The sequence below is a fragment of the Anastrepha obliqua genome, chromosome 1 (genome assembly GCF_027943255.1).
Source record: "Anastrepha obliqua isolate idAnaObli1 chromosome 1, idAnaObli1_1.0, whole genome shotgun sequence".
In the NCBI taxonomy this organism is placed as follows: Eukaryota; Metazoa; Arthropoda; class Insecta; order Diptera; family Tephritidae; genus Anastrepha; species Anastrepha obliqua.
In genome coordinates, this window is record NC_072892.1 from 68,764,422 (window position 1) to 68,782,085 (window position 17,664).

Genomic DNA, 17,664 nt, shown 5'->3' on the forward strand with positions numbered 1-17,664 from the left:
AATATTTCCTAGAGCCCATTCACCAAAAATTCTGCGTTGCGGTAGTTCGTAAGACGATTCATGGTTAAATTATAGACCAAACTGAAGAAGTTTGACAGTGAAACAAAACACGAAGCGTGCGTCAGCTGTTTAAGCCAACTGTTTAAAAATATAATAGCTAAAACATCACCCGTTAGTTGTACAGAGGTGAAGTAAGTAAGAAAATTCCGCATTTTTATTATCTGTAGTTGAGGTAGGTAATCTCAGGTATAGCTCTGCATCACAAAAGGTCGGGTCGATTATCTACCAGGATTTTTTGTTGGATGTAGGAAATCTTAAAACGGCTTTGATTTTATTCTCCGAGCATTTGAGATAAAAAATGTTCTTTAATTTTTAACGAAGATGGCGCAATACTTTTTCTAAATAGCTTTAAAACAAGTTTTCTCTATTTTTTTACATTTTGTATAATAAAAATATCACGATGCATAGAATTTAAAAATAAAACTGCCTCAAACCAAATATACTTATGTATACGTCTACATATGCGAGTTAATATAAAAAAGTTTCGCATTGAAAAAAAAATCAAGCAAAAAGCTAAAGGCAACAAGAGATGAAAGCAACTGCTAAAAATACCGGGCAAAAGAAGGCGATTTAAATATTTTCCATTCCTTACGCCAAAGTGGAAATATGTGAAAATCTGTATCACAAGAAATATAATGAAAAATTGAAATAAAATCGAGAGAAAAGTAGGGAAATTTTTTTTAAATATATCGTCCACCGGAGAGACATCAAAATACAACACCAAGAAAATGCACAAATACAAACACATAGATGCTGTCAAAAGTTCACTAACACATAGAAAATGTAACCACTACATTGAAAGAAGGGAGGCTGCCCGGTAAACTGAGACGTCGAATAGGTTGATGTGGGTTGGGAAATTACGAAAAAAGATTTTTTTGGGAAAATTTAAACTGAAAAATATCATCATAAACAAGCAGGTGTACGTACACAAATATGTGCACATGTATGTACGTATGTATATACTACAAACATATAAACGCTTATAGTAAACACTTGGTGTGATTTTTTATATAAAACAAAATTGCGAATTTTTTAAAAATATTCTGAAAATATCGTAATGCATAAACAAAAATTAATATGTACATACATATATTTTATAGTACATAAATTATGTATGTGTATTTGGATATACTATATATGCGTGAACATTTATAATAAATACTTGGCGTGATTTTTTATACGAAATTTTTTGAAAAATTGGGTTGTGATTTCGCAGTTGAAGAAAAATACCAAGAACCATATGCCTGGTTGTGTTCACACATTTACATATGTACATACATACATACATGGCTGTGTATGCATCACACTGCATCGCCTCCTTTTCCGCCCACTTGGCGCACACAGCAAAATCAAAAAGTAATCCTTTCTGCCCCCTTGCATTTATCAGTCCCCCAAAAGCACAAACATATACATTCATATGTTTGCATATCGAGCAAGTTCTCGCACTTTATACATACTTATAGCTAGAACAACAAAAACATATTTTTATAAAAATAAAAATCGAAGACAACAACAGCAACTGTGGCGCATTCGTGTTCGCAGGCAAAGCATTTGGTTGATGTTTTATTTTTCTTGTGTATGTATAAGTACATAGCATAGTATATTGTTTTTCTTTTGCTGATCGTGCAAATGTTTCTTTGCGCCGGCTGCGGCCTCTGTTGCTGTGGCTGTGGCTCCGACATTGGTTTGGTGCCACCAAAAGCGTTCAAATTATAAACAACAACAGCAAAAATAAAAATAAAACATACACCGCTATAGCCTTGCAAGCATTGCACACACACACATACACAACGGAGGCACATACCGCGCGCGATCGGCAACGGCACGCATACACGCGCATTCTCGCAAACCACTACCAAGCCATTTGGGCCGTCGCGGTGGCAGCAACATTTCATTTCGAACAGATTCGAGCAGAACGTCTAAAGTGTTTTCACAAAATTTTCAGTTGAACATCACAATCCGTTCAAGTCGCGGATAACTCCGATAAAATTATATTGTAAGTACTGACCAACTGACTAACTGTTGATTGTCACTGACTGACTCAGTGAGCGCTGTGCTATAAAATAAAGTAAAAAAAAACAAGCAAGAGAAGTTAATCAATTGCTAATTGTTATAACTGATAAAGCGTTATTTTTTATATTTAAATCACTAACGACACGAGGACAAGTGGTGAAGTTGTGTGGTGAAAAATGTGGGTTAAGAATATATTCAATTGAAAAGTTGTGCTAAAGTGAAATTTCTTATAAAGTGTATATTATTTGCACTAGAAATAATGCAAATATCTTTTAAAATAACAAACTAACGTTTAAAAATTTGTATTAGTTAAAAAATGTGTTTACGCAAATGAGGCTGCATACGCAGTGTTATATAATTTAGAGTATTCAGAAAATTTTAATATTCAGCTTTGAAATTTTATTTGTGAAATAAAGTTATTCAACCGTATAAAGTATTTTAAATCTAAGGATTTAATATTTCATTACTTTGGTTGTTATAATTTGTACGATAAGTTCGTGCAATATCTCAAAGAAAAAGTTACAAAAATTGTTTTCAAAAAGAAAGTTTTTAATAAAGATCTTCACTTTTTTCTGCAAAAATATATTCTAACTAAAAAATAGTACTCATTTTTTAATTTTTTCAAAAACAAATTTCAGCACTAAAATATAATACTACAATATAATTGAATGTTATTACTTATTTTCTCAATATATAATATTTTTTTGATTTTCGAAGCATTCGTTTTCTTGTAAAACATCAAAACTCTTATACATGCATATGAAAATTTTCGAGAAATCAAATTAAACCAATGTAGTACAATTGGCCTTTCGAGCAATAGATTCCTGTGTTTTAATGCAATATTCAAACTAATAATTCATAATTGTACCTTTGGAATATATATTTTAAAAGTTCAATTAAAATAGTATGTGTTTTTTATAAAAGTCCAGAAGTTACTGTTCAAAGATCAAAAGCTGTTAAAGTCAAATAAGTTATTTTGCCAAAAGTTCAAAGATATATTTTAGAGAAATAAAGCAAAGATAAGGATAGTTTCCCAATTGCCTTCTCCATGTTACATTATTAGAGTTGTATTTGTTGTTTTTTTTTTTTTTTGATTGGAAAGAAGACTATATCGGATTTTTACCAGCTTTCTACAACTTATTACTTTGCACACAATCTGTATTTTATAAATATTTGATCCACATTCTCCCCCAATTTGTGTTGTGCGCCTTAATTTTATCACACAAATGGAGGTCCCTACAGTTTTATGCTTCCTCCAAACACAAGATAATTTTTATTAGAAGGTTTTTTATGCCAGAAAATCACTTGGAAGTTTATTATCACCTATCCATAGTATATGCGCCCTCACCTCTTTGGGTAGTTTTTATTGATTTTGGTTTTCATGACATAAATGCCTTCCTTAGGGCGAAGTTTGAAAACATTTTGTTCATGGTTTGAAGTATTCCATGTGCATAGTGGACAGTGAAACCGAGACCAACCGAAAAGTAGTCATGTTCAAATCCATAGATATTCGTATACATATGTACGCACATATATACATAACTTTTTCTGGTCTCAACTAAATGGAAAAAACAATGAGGCGCCACATTATACGAAAACTTTGTTGAAGTAATGAATGGCAATACATTTGTATACACATACATACATATCAATTCATTTGAGGTTAAAAGCCGTTTTCTTTCAATTTGCGTTGCCAAATGTTTCGACTTGTAACCACCCCTATACAGACGCAAAACTTCGTTACACATACATACATGAGTACGTATGTGTAAGTGGCAGCCACAAAGTTCAACATACGTCTAGTATAACCGAAGGCGCAGTAAACCACAAAAATCGTTTAGAATTGCAAATATATGTACATAAATTTTTAATAAGAAGAAAAATAGTTAAAATAAAATCTTTGCTTAGACTGCAGAAGTAGTAAGTTAAGGAAGTATATTTGAAAATTCGTGCATACAAATATGTAAACGTATAATTCCATTAGGTAATAAAAATATATTAAAAAATTACAAAATTTATCAATATAACCTTCCCATTTCAAATTAAAGTTTAACAACTGGTATTATTTAATTTTTCATAAAGTTATATATAAACATATATAACGTCCCATAATGTAGATATTCCCGAGACACCCCCTTAATTTTCCAGCATACAAATTCTACAGATTTCCTATACCCGCTCGGGCATTAATGCTTTCGCCATATTTGCACAATCCAAAGTGGCGGCATTCCTACACATTGCATCAATTCGATTGATTCACATACATGCATGCATTCATACACATACACGCAATTGGTTTAGATAAATACATGCCACATTACTTGCAGTTAGCTGTGTAATTCGATCCCTACTGTGGCATTCAGATGTTGGCCACCGACTATTCACTTTACCACTCAACAATGTTCTAAATTTGATTATGGTTCCCTCGCAAAAACAAAGCTGCGCGAGGTGTGCGAGGTGCGCGAGGATCGCAAGTTTGTGCGCAACGAGAAAAAATCAGACACGGAAAAGCTTTTCACATTAAAAGAAGAAGACATTTCCTCCAACTCATACGTACATATATGCATACATATGCGAGTATTAAATAATAACGGTGTTGGTGTGTTCGTGCTTTGGCAACATTTTAACACTAAACAGCTGCCTGCTAGCGTTGGCGTTCTAGACATATTACGTGCATATGTATGTACATATGATCACTAACATATGTGAATATACTTGAAGAATGTGTATTTGTATATTTGTAGACGTGTATCAGCATCTAAGTAGAATTCTTCGAGCTTCTAAGGATCTTTGAACATTTAAGAGAAAAAATTCGAGCGTATATTTTTAGAAATGATTGTGAGCATTCACAAAAAAAAGAACAAAAAGAACTCTGTTGGGGAGCTGATTCCAACATTTATTGGTTTGAGTTTTAAATTTTTTTTTTTTTTAGTTATATGGTTTGCGTAAAAAAATTCAGCCAGCAGTCAGAGAAAATTTAGTAAATGATTTCTCCTCTTCTATGCTTAATTCGATTGCATACATATGTAAATATGTATGTATGAGTATATGTAAATATATTTATCCACATACAAATTTAGCAAATTCTTCGGTAATGCAGTTACTGAGTCGCTAACTACACCTTTTACTTAATAAATGAGATATTTTATTAAAAATATGTACACGAGGGTCACTGAAAATAGTAATGATATTTTTTGTTATTTTGCAATACTTTCCTGCTTTGCTTATTCATTATAAAAATATAGTTCAAATTATAACAAACTCAGTGCAGATCTTTTGAAAAGCTGACAAAAAACAAAATACCGCAAAACCGTATTTGTTAACATTTTATAGAGTTTGCAGTTTTGTATAATAGCTCATTAAATTTTAGTGCAAATCAACGTAGGTTTTAAATGGCTACTATTCCGTCTGGCACTTTCTCCATAAAAGGCATTTACATAATTTTTCTTTCTATAGAAAAAATGTCAGGGAAAAAACTTCTTGACATCTAAATTACAAACAGGAACGGCACTATGACGAACCTACTACATTATGAAAATCAAATTTCTCTAAAAATGTGGATACTGCTATTTTTAGCTACTACTGCTTTTCTCGAAGTAAGAGAGAAAAAATCGCTAAATGATAGTTTGGAATAACCGAAGTAGAATAACCCTCAAACCCATTCAGTTAACATCCCTCTCCCTCTAAACCCAACCCTGAGATAAACGATAACGACCGGTGACTACACCACACTTGCACACCACAACAACAACAACTAGGAGGATTCCTTTTCCCAAAAGCTGTGTACTAGCCTTAATTATCGAAAATTTATATAAGATGGTAGACTTTTTTTGCGGAACCAAAGTTTTTACAGTTGTGGAGGTACTCAGAGGCAAACCGAAGGAAACTCAGCGGCCAAGGGTGGAAACATACGATGCCTTACTCTCAGTTTCTCGATGCAGAATCTTTCAATTAACCAAATTTAAGGTTACGTCTAACTTTAGAACCAACAAATAGAGCTCAATTGAAGTACTGTTCGACGCAGTTTTTGCAATCACTTCTATAAGATCTTTCCACTTTTAAGGGGGTGGTAGGGTTTAGCGCTAAAAAAAAACACTTTTTTTTTTAATTTTTTACAGAAATATGGCTTAAGATACTTTAATAAAATCAGTTGCATGTTATTGTACATCTTTTCAATAAGTTTTTAAAAAATATTAATAATAAAATATTGACAAATAAGCCCATGACAGAGTTTTTTTGGAGATATGTTTTTCGAGAGGTGCTCTGCGGTGCCAATCGGCATTCGTCGTAGAATCATCTGAAACTAAAAAAGTCGAATTTTTCAGTTAAAGTATGATGTAATGCTCCCCCTCACATTAATAACATTTTTTTTTTTTCATTTTTGTAGTTTTGGTGGCAAAAAAACGTAAAACGAGCATTTTTGGCGAAAAATTTCGCCATATTTGTAAGTGAAAAACAACCTTAAAAAAAAAAAAAATAAAAAAAAACAGTGGGGGGGGGGGGGGGGGGGGGTATTTTTGATTTAAAAACGTGTGCCAAATTTGAAAAGAATCGGTTGAATAGTTTCGGAGTTGTGATTGGCACCGACTTTTAAGAAGTCGTTTCGGGAAAAACGCGTTTGAAAAAATGACTCTGAAAAATTATCGATGCTCCGCATTCGAGGTAGAGTGCCTACAAAGGCTATAACTTTCAGAGTTCTGCTCCGATCCACTTAAAATTTTGACACAACATTCTTGAAATGATTTACTATAAGATGAGTGAAGAAAAAAATTTCGATTTTGTGACCCTAGTCCTATTTCAACAGTGATGAAATTTTTAATTGAGCTTAACCCTGCAAAATTTAACTAACTTAAGTTAGCTGTAAAGCAGAGTTAAACTTACACTGAAAAACTCTTTTGCAATTTTTGTGAAACTTCCGGAAAAATATCCCCAGCAACAAATTATGCATACTTTCACTTGGCTTTCGATTCACAACCCAGGCACATAACTCCAAGTCAACTGAGTTTCACAATAACAAAATTTTATAAAATTAGACCGCAAAGTGCATTTCAAAAGGTTAAAAAGGTTTCAGAGTGTATGAAGGTTCACTCTTGGTTACTTTATCTTTGTCAACAATGTGTTTTATGAAGCTCGAAAAGTTGTTACGCACAACGTCCTTGTATTATGCTTCAACTACCAAACTGGTGGAGAAGCGACGATTTTTTGTCTCTTATTCGATAGGTAGCAAAGGCAATGAATGATTGAGGTCAATAATGAAATTCTCGAAACCGCAAACAGTTTCATAGAGTTTCTTATGTTAGATAGTAAAACTGCATAAAAATCTACATAAAAATATTTCTCTCTAAATATCTTTCAGAATAAGCATAACTTAGCTGTTATGTCGAATTGCAGAGAAATGTTAAAAACGTGGGAGCGGGAGAAGCCTGACCTTAAACTGTCACGGTTGTATGCGCTTAGCTATAACTCATACTTACATATTTATTACATAAATAAATATTAAGAGTAAAACTATTTCATTGTGCTTGAAGTTCTGAAGGCTTGTGAATGAAGTTCAAAATTCTTCAATTTTATTTTTAGCTACATATACATATAGGTATATATGTATGCTCGTATATGGAAATGTGCATTTTGCACATAAGCACTTAGCATTCGAAGCGCTTAAGTGGAGGTTCAAATATTTTCGAATAAATTACTAAGCATAAAATGTGCCACAAATACATACTTATACATGCTTGTTATATGTCCATGTATATGTACATACACATGTGTATAAGTATAAATATTGTTATTTTCGAATCAGCATTTCTGGAATGTTTCAAGCCGGAGTCACCTTGCACACAATAGCATACTCCATGGGCACTGCAGTATGTGCATATGTATGTGGGCATAATAAAATAATACATATTTATTTGTGCATATTCCCTGATTCTTACTGGATACCCTTTTTTGAGAAATTACGTAACCCGGTTAGGTAGGGCTAACTATTCTTGAGATGTCTGAAGAATAATGAGGTGTGCCAACACCTTTTATTTGAATATCCGGTCTTGACTATTTTTTAGAAATGTTTAGTTTATCCTCTATTTGCTAAGAATGCGGTTGCCAATGATCTTTTAGTATTCGTGAGGATAGATGAATACCTCTATGTCTACAAGTACATATTTGTTAGGAGCGCGCTTAAGATTTAAGAGGAAGACTGCCTAGAATCTTTTAGCCTTAGTTAGGTGGTTTGAAGGTGTCTTGGCCTTCGGGTATAGGGATATAATGTCGGTAAGGAAAGGATCTAATAGATTGCATGATCGCTCTGTTATTATATGACCTGACTATATTTTCTTAACTAATTTAACCTGATGGGTAAAGACCGAATTATTTATAAAATTTGAGGTGTGCGCTTTAATATTGGTTTAAAAATCTATGTATATATGGTATATAATTGGCGCGTACACCTCTTCTAGGTGTTTGGCGAGCTCCTACTTCTCTTTGTGGCGTGCGTCTTGATGTTGTTCCACAAATGGAGGGACCTACAGTTTCAAGCCAACTCCGAACGGCAGATATTTTCATTTTTATGAGGAGCTTTTTCATGGCAGAAATACACTCGGATGTTTGCCATTGCCTGTCGAGGGGCGACCGCTATTAGAAAAATGTTTTTCATAATTTTGGTGTTTCACCGAGATTCGAACCTACGTTCGCTCTGTGAATTCCGAATGGTAGTCACGCACCAACCCATTGGCTGCGGCGGCCGCTAAAAAATCTATGTATACCTATAATTTAATCTCTTCTATGCTGCCTTTAAAGTGGCGATGGGAGATATGGGAAGTCGTTGACGACAGTGACGCAATTGAAGGTTTGTCTCTGCTTTTCGCAGAACGACTTCTATTCCAAAGCTTCTTCCTATGATTTTTAGTATTCATATCTGAGAAATTGCAACCGAACAAACGACCTTGGACTAACCGCCTTATAAGCTATGCAAAGTCACCCAAGCTCCAATATATATTGTATATATACTCGTATTTTTATATGTACATATTTACATTACATAAACGCACACATCTCAAATATGTAGTCACCTAAAATTTTGCTTTATCAAAACGCAAATTGTGCTCACTACACTCTTTCCTTATACGAACACAATTCATCGCATGCATTGCATGAAAAAAATCCGATTTGACCCGCATTGCTGATTTCAAGAAAGCAACTTCAAGAGCAAAAAGTATATTGCATTTTGTTTTTTGATTCATTCAAAGTAAACAAACGGCAACAGCTGACCAGAAAAGTAAAAAGACTATTGATTGAGTGTGTGGGGATCGGGACAACGACACAAGCTGACGACTCAACTGACGCAGCTCAATATGAGTCAAGCTTTTGGAATGCTTCATGTTTTAGAATGTCAACGCAAACGCTCGTATATCACACGCGACACATAATGTGCGTGTATGTGCATGCGTACGTCAGGAGGCGCATATATACATACATACATACAAGTATATGATATACTATATTTTGCAGTTCATGTGCATCAGTACACATTTCCACAGGTACAAAGGCGGCTACAACGCACAGTAAAATACAAACATTCCTTTGACGCATGTGTAGTGTATGTATACGAGTATCTGCTGTGCTTTTATTTTAGTGACCGTAAAGAAATTGCTCATTAATCAGCGCAGAGTTTCAATGACCAAAATTTATTTACTTTGCAACACCGTCAGGCAGTAACTCCACGGCATACTACATATGTATGTGCTTTGAATTGATTGCAGTCAAAATGAACAAAACTTTCGGCTTAACCCAAATATTTCGAGCGCTAATGCTAACTTATATATATACATATGCATGTATGTAGACGTATAATACTACTTTCCTTCCACAGAAATGCTTTACAGGGAAGAAGATGCTTTTGAAATACAAGTATGTATGTATTATGCAAATGAATAGCATTAATCTATTTAAATGCAAAACGTCACTTGTCTCAAACGCAATACCTTACCTTTTGTTTATATTCACATATGGTGGTAAAAGCAACCGCTTGATGCTGGCACGCAAGTCACGTGCTCCCAAGAGTTTGATGTATAAAGCCATTTTGCAAGTCAAAATTTGATTTAACATCAACGCTTATAGATCAATGAAGTAGAACGAAATTACTTATACATAATTACATACATATGTATGCCCTAATTATGTTTGATTATGTCTTAATTATTTTATTATTGTCATTAGCTTGAGATTAATGTGTAAAATGGGTGTAACCAACAAATTTAAAATATGATAAATGTAAATGTAGAGTTCGCATTCAACAATGCTTTTATACTCAATAAATACACACATTTAATAACGATAGGGTGGAGCATATCACCTTGCAAGGTTTAGTTCGAGTTACTCGAGTTGAGGAGTTTAATGCCCCATAATCACAAATAAATTCTTTCCGTGCGAATTTTTTTCACATCAGAACCACACTCTGGAGTAGATGCGGAAATAACTTATCCGTGGATTTGGTATGGAAACAGTTTTTAAGTCTCGAGGAACGCTTACAATACTATACATACTATCCTCACGTAGTCCACCTAAAATGTGGTATACACATAACAGCATGGGCTGGTGACCGGCAAATCTTTTATTTAAAATCCGATAATCTAATTTGAAAACTGAATTTGAAAAGGAATAAATATATAAGTCAAAAAATATTTATGGGAATTTTTCACAAGACCCTTACGGGGATTTTAGCCAAAGTAACGGCTCCGATATTGAAAATGGACAATGAACAATGGAAGATGCCAAAGACAGTGTGGAGTTTTGAAGTAGATAAAGTGACTAAAAGAACTGGGTAACGAGATAATTTGGCTTAGATGAATTAAGAACCTTCACTGTACAAAACTCATAAGGGTCGTTGGTGAAGAATGAATATATCTTAAAGAATTAAGAATATCCCTTTGGGAGCCCCCGGTGACTATAGACAGCTAAGCAAATCTGTGTGTGACTATCGATTGGTTGACCCCTGGTTCGAACCTCGTTATATATATGTATATATATATATATAATTGAAGCGTACACCCTTTTTGGGTATTTGGCCGAGCTCCTCCTCCTATTTGTGGTGTGCGTCTTGATGCTGTTCCACAAATGGAAGGGCCTACAGTTTTTTAAGCCGACTCCGAACAGTAGATTTTTTTTATGAGGAGCTTTTTCATGGCAGAAATACACTCGGAGGTTTGCCATTGCCAGCCGAAAGGCGACCGCTAGTAGAAAAAACTTCTTTTATTTTGGTCTTTCACCGAGATTCGAACCTACGTTCTCTCTCTGAATTCCGAATGGTAGTCACGCACTAACCCATTCGGCTACGGCGGCCTCGTTATAGACATGAAATAGAAATAAAAATATATACGTACATATATTGCAATCTCCGAGTGCATTTCTGATGTGGAAAAGCTTCTTATAAAAAATATCTGACTTTGAAACATCACATAAAATTGTAGAATTTTGTTTTGTAGGACAACTCAGGAGGAACATCAAACAATTCCAGAAAAATATCGCTTTAAACCATATATAATCATATATATGTATGTACATATGTATATTCTTATTTACGTATATGTATACATATATTCATATATGTATGCATATATATGCTAGCTTAAGGAATAGTACAAAAACTAGTTCTTACTTCTTTAACTCGTTTAATCTTTTAATATTTATGTACACATTAACATTGGAAAACTATCGCTTAGTTCTTAAGAACAATATGCACGATGTGAAAAACATTTCATATACGAAAATAAAATAATGTTACAAATAAAAAAAATTATCAAACATTTTATTATCGTCTCAAAATTGAGTAAGAATGCCCGTTTAGAACTTCTCACACCTACACCACACTCGTCGATTGTACTTTACTACTGCTTTTAAGAATGTATGTATGTATGTACATATATATATATATTTTATGATATATGCATTTACATACTTATCTCTTTTCTTGTACTCAAAACAATAAATCACACATATGATATTAAATCACTTTTTCTTTCATTTCGCATGTGCCAATTTCAGTTTCTTCGAGTAAACAGAGCAAACACAAAACCCAGCCACCATGGACGCCATCAAGAAGAAGATGCAAGCGATGAAAATCGACAAGGATGGAGCATTGGAACGTGCTCTCGTCTGTGAGCAACAAGCACGCGATGCCAACACTCGTGCCGAGAAGGTTTGTAATTAGTTTTATGTATGTACCTATATGCACTTGTGCATATGTATGAGTACATGTGTGTAGTTTTTTTATAATACATGTAACCAAATTAAAGCCGCCCGATCAACTAACCAACAATCAGCTAACATTTATTACAACTATTCAAACAAATTAAATGAAGAGCGTGTATTTGTACAGTTTTTTCTCCCACACAAGATACTCATACAAATAAGTAATACTTATGTGGATTTAACTTAATCGTTGGAAATTATTTATGATTATTTTTTTGTTGGATTTGTAAGAAAACTTAATTAGTGATTCTTTCACGCACGTGAATGCCGCGTCAACAATGCATAAAGATTAGCTATCATCCAAAAGCAAATAATTTAATTGCGACTGACGGATCGCAACTTGGTGTTTGGAACTTAACGCTCTTAAAGCATTACCAATTGAGATTTATATCAATAAAAAAATTATATCCACAAACACACACACATATAGATATATATATATTAGATATACATATACTTATAGTTTCACATGCAAATATTCATTGCTTTCGTTTTTTGTTCGTATTTGCCTAGGCCGAGGAAGAGGCTCGTCAATTGCAAAAGAAAATCCAGACCGTTGAAAACGAATTGGATCAGACACAAGAAGCTCTCACATTAGTCACTGGCAAATTGGAGGAAAAGAACAAGGCTCTGCAGAATGTAAGTTTAGCGTTTTTCATGCAACTAAGTATTTACATAGTTAGATATGATAATCATTTAGTTTTATAATATCAGAGAGAAGATACCGATATGATAGTTAAGCAATTAACTAAAGTAAAGCCTGTATAAGTTGGACATCGGAGGAGGGGAGGAAGAGAAAACATCAATATACATAATAAAAATAATAATTATAATATATATATACATTAGGGTGGTCCAAAAATGCATGGGAAAAAATTTATATTAAAATTTTTATGCTGCCGCCCCCCATAATGGTAAAGAATGAAAAATAAAAAGACCCGTATTTTTTTTTTAATCAGACCATATTTAATGGTGCCGCCGGGGCTTTGAAATATCCCATGTATTTTGCATGGGAAAAAAATACTTTTTCGTAGATTTCATGTAAAAACCTGGAAAATGAATATATTTTAACCGGATACCTCAGTTTCTCTTCATAATTGGTCAGGGAATAACAACCAATTATGAAATAATTAATTTTTTTGTATTAACTATTTTTTATAGAACCCCAAAAAGCCCCCATAAAACGAAAATCTAAGAAAAAATCGAAAAACAATATTTTATATTACTTTTATGAAAATAGTTAATACAAAAAAAATTAATTATTTCATAATTGGTTGTTATTCCCTGACCAATTATGAAGAGAAACTGAGTTATCCGGTTGAAATATATTCATTTTCCAGGTTTTTACATGAAATCTACGAAAAAGTATTTTTTTCCCATGCAAAATACATGGGATATTTCAAAGCCCCGGCGGCACCATTAAATATGGTCTGATTAAAAAAAAAAAAATACGGGTCTTTTTATTTTTCATTCTTTACTATTTTGGGGGGCGGCAGCATACAAATTTTTTTTGGACCACCCTAATATACATATATATATAATATATATATTTACACTATATGTATATATATATAATATAATAATATATTATAATAAAAAATATAAAAAATTGTACAAGGATCATGAAGACACTGTCCGAGTTACGCAAAGAAATTTTTTGATGCAAACTATTTTGTGTAAATCCCAACTTTGGAGTCCAACTATAAAGGCTTTACTTCAAATATTCATCTTTTTATTAAAAATAAGTATATCTTTATATACATAGGTATATACACTGGTGGCTACGTGTAACCTTCTAATGTCATTTGATAACATTGATAACACAGAGCAACAAAGTGTTCTCCCTTTTGCGAGCATATACTAGTTGATTGAAAATGTGCAATAAGAAGTTATGCGTGGCCGCCAAAGTTTGTTTTATAAGGAAAAACATATTTAGAATATTAATGAATAGTTAATTTTCTTTTAAAGTTAATATATAAAACGGGGTTAAAAATCAGTCATTGAAAAATTCGCGAATTAAAAAAATATAAAATGAAAATATTCAAATTTAATAATTTAAAACAAAAGGTAGGTTTCATTAAACAAAGGATTGGTGTCAATAAGATATGTGTATTTTCCCCTGAATGGCCAACAATTCTACAAGTATATCCCTTATATTTATATACATTTGTTTTTACCATATCTATCATAATGTATGCAAGAAGAAAAGTTTTGCTAGTTTTCCCGATACAAAAAGAGTCAATACCGCAAAAGGTATCCATTTTTAAGGAAATCTCCATAATATACCATTTCATAAGAAATTTTGTTCAAATCGCACAGAGTATATTAACATGGTTCTGTGATATTATTTAATTTTTCGTGACTTATAGGGGAAATACTTAGACTATTGACATCCGTCCTTTGTTTAAACTTTTGAAAAAATAAATTAAAACATAGAACTGGCAAGCAGAAATCAGTTGAATTTGAACTAAATATTCTAATGGTTAATGATCATATTTATTTATTAAGGACCCATGTTAATAAAAATATAAATAAAATATTGAATTTTTCTATACAAATTCAAGGACTATTTATATACCACAAAAAAACTTTTTAAAGTAATTTTTTTTCCAAAGCGGTGCTTCTTACATCTATTCATATAAATTTATTTCATTAAATTGAAGTTAGAAATATTTATATCAAGACCCATATTTAAGAAATTTTTTTACCTAAATATTTACACTAGGGTTAGTTATATGTATATGTATATAATCAAAAAGAATGTAAGAAATACTCAAATACTCTATCAGGATCAGTTTTAGAAAAGGGAAAAGCCAAAATGGAAAAACTATTCTTATAGTTTTAGGAATATTCACGATTTTAGGTTTAATTAAAAACCAGGTATTAAAAATGCGTAAATTGTTTATTTAAAAGCAAAAATAAATTAGCCCAAATTTGTCCCACTTATGTTATTATTCTTTCCGTTGTTGCTCAAAGAGAGAAAACCAAAACAAACCAAAAAATACAAAAAACACTGGAAGTCACTGTGTCAAATAATAAAACATCAATAAATCGCATACTATTGCCAGAGAATGTTAATGAAATGAGAAGGAATAAAATTTTTTTGAGTACTTATCTCATTAACATATTCTGTCAATACAGATAATGTGATGTTAACATATGATTGCAATGAGTTTTGTGATTATTTTATAATCGATAAATTTACTCTGGCAGCACGACATGACACGCGTTGCCAACCGCATAAATGTTTTCCCGCTGTTGAAAATGTTCTATTTTTAAAAACCTAGCCTCATCGGGAGACAGTATGAGTAAATTCGGAAAATTCACATACATATATTTATATATGTTTGTGTATAAGCAAAATATGTGTATACAGAGCAAAAACATATACCTCCCATTTCCAAATACGGCGGAAAGAGGTAGAAACAATATAAGCTTTCTGAGTAAATGTTTAAATATCAAATAACACAGAAAATACGCGTTGAGAGAGTAGAGTATACGTATGTATGTAGTTTTTTTTGCTTCTTTTGAATAATAAGCGCATGCGTTTTGTAAGTAAACAGAAAATCCGTATTATTTTGCCGTTTGCCAAAATTTTGCAATATAGTGTTTTTTGAAAAAATCCCAGTATTTTTAATATATTGGGTAATCGATCATCTGATTGTTCAAAGTATTCGTAAATATTCACAGAAATTAGAAAATAAAACCAATAAATCGAGGCGGTGCCTAGCACGCCGCAAGTTTCTGCAAAGAATTTTATGATAGTTTGCTCCTATTGTGTAACTTGTACTTGTAAATTCACAGTAGTGCCAAAAAATGGTACGCACATATTGTGGAAAGAAAGGTATTTCATCTATTTCCGCGTAATACGCATGCAGGTTCAAGAACTGCAACGGTAATAATGGTGTTAACAAACAAAACTGTTATCTAAGATCTGGTAGATGTAGTTACCAAACATTAAGACTTTGTGAACTGGTTACTATAAATCCACGATGATAAAGCGTAATTAACATTTTGTTAAATGGACGAAAATTACTTTTCTCAACAAAAATGAAAAATGACTGCATACCGGTGCGGTTATTCCGACATGCATACATATCTTCCTATATATGTATGTGTTATGAGTAATGCAATTGCCGAAAACACACTTGTGTGTGTGTACGCCTAATGGAATATAAGAGGAGAAGCCATTGTACACATTTTGTTGGCTTAATATTCATTATACTGAAAAGTTTCTACAAAAAAATCTTCAATATAAAAATGTACGCATGATGACACAGAGAAATAAATTGTTAGAGACTCTCTTTTCTTGCGACCTCAATGGAGAGGAAGCAAGTGGAGCACATACATTACCTACATATGTATACAAATATATCAGCGAAAACAAGCACATGGCCAAGTCGTATGCTCTCCCACATACATATCATTGCATAGCGATAGGGCGGGCGTGCGCTCCTCTAATTCTGATACACGATCACAGTGGGGTCGATGGGTTGATGGTCGACGGTCATGAATTGTAGTGTGCTATAGCCGGCAAGTTAAGTGGAAAGTTTATAAGAGATACAAAAGAGTGGGAGAACCAAGAGAGTAGTTAGAAAGTTTTCCAAACATTTGCACATATATACATAAGTACATGCTCTGCAGATACACTTTTGGCATCTCTTCTCAACTAAACTTATTTCTTAGATCACCAGGAGTGTAACCGTTGTACGGTATTTAGCGCAACAATTCGTTGCGAGTCATAGTAGGGGGTGTTTCAAGTGAGTCAAGCGCGAAGTATTTAACATACTCGTACATAGAGAGTGAAGAGAGAGTGCGGACGGCAGTACGCTCGGTGATCATATGGAACAGGAGGAGGAGTAATTAAGCGTGTGATGGTCACATTTTCATACATATACAATATATTACGTGCCACGGGAACGGCAATAGAAGAAAAGGCAACGGCAGTAGTAGCAGCAGCAGCTGTGGTTAGTAGCAGCAACAGCAGAAAAACAGAAATTAAATCATCGTAGAAGTGAGACCAACGATGCGGCATAATCAAATCGAAGAGTCATACTGTATTCGACCATAATTGATGCAGGGATTTTAAGGAAAAGCTTTTAAGTAAAAAATAATAATAAACCACAGATAATTACATTCATGTAATAATAAATTTCTTCAAACTCTATTTTTATTTAATGTGAGTTAAATAAAATTTTAGAGTTCAAATTCAATTACAAATTGGCGTATTTGCAGAAACTATTAATAATAAAATCAAATACGAGGCAATAGAAACAACTTTAGTGAGGAGGCAGTGAAATTTGTGAGAATTACAAATATTGACGTAAACAGTTTCGCAACCGGAAGCAG

At 33.0% G+C, this 17,664-nt stretch overlaps 1 protein-coding gene across 5 annotated transcripts in view; it reads left to right on the plus strand.

The window, feature by feature from the left end:
- Positions 1-1,945: 1,945 nt before the first annotated feature.
- The window catches only part of LOC129253342 (tropomyosin-1, isoforms 9A/A/B), a 56,504-nt gene continuing 40,785 nt past the window's right edge, over positions 1,946-17,664 (plus strand). For 4 of the 5 annotated variants that reach the window (XM_054891673.1, XM_054891675.1, XM_054891672.1 and 1 more), the window contains exons 1-3: positions 1,947-2,056; positions 12,109-12,262; positions 12,829-12,954. In XM_054891673.1, coding sequence (XP_054747648.1) covers positions 12,149-12,262; positions 12,829-12,954 — 240 coding nt within the window. In that variant the 5' untranslated portion in view covers positions 1,947-2,056; positions 12,109-12,148. Of the gene's footprint in view, positions 2,057-12,108; positions 12,263-12,828; positions 12,955-17,664 lie in introns of all 5 variants that reach the window. The other variant, XM_054891677.1, reaches the window with a different exon arrangement.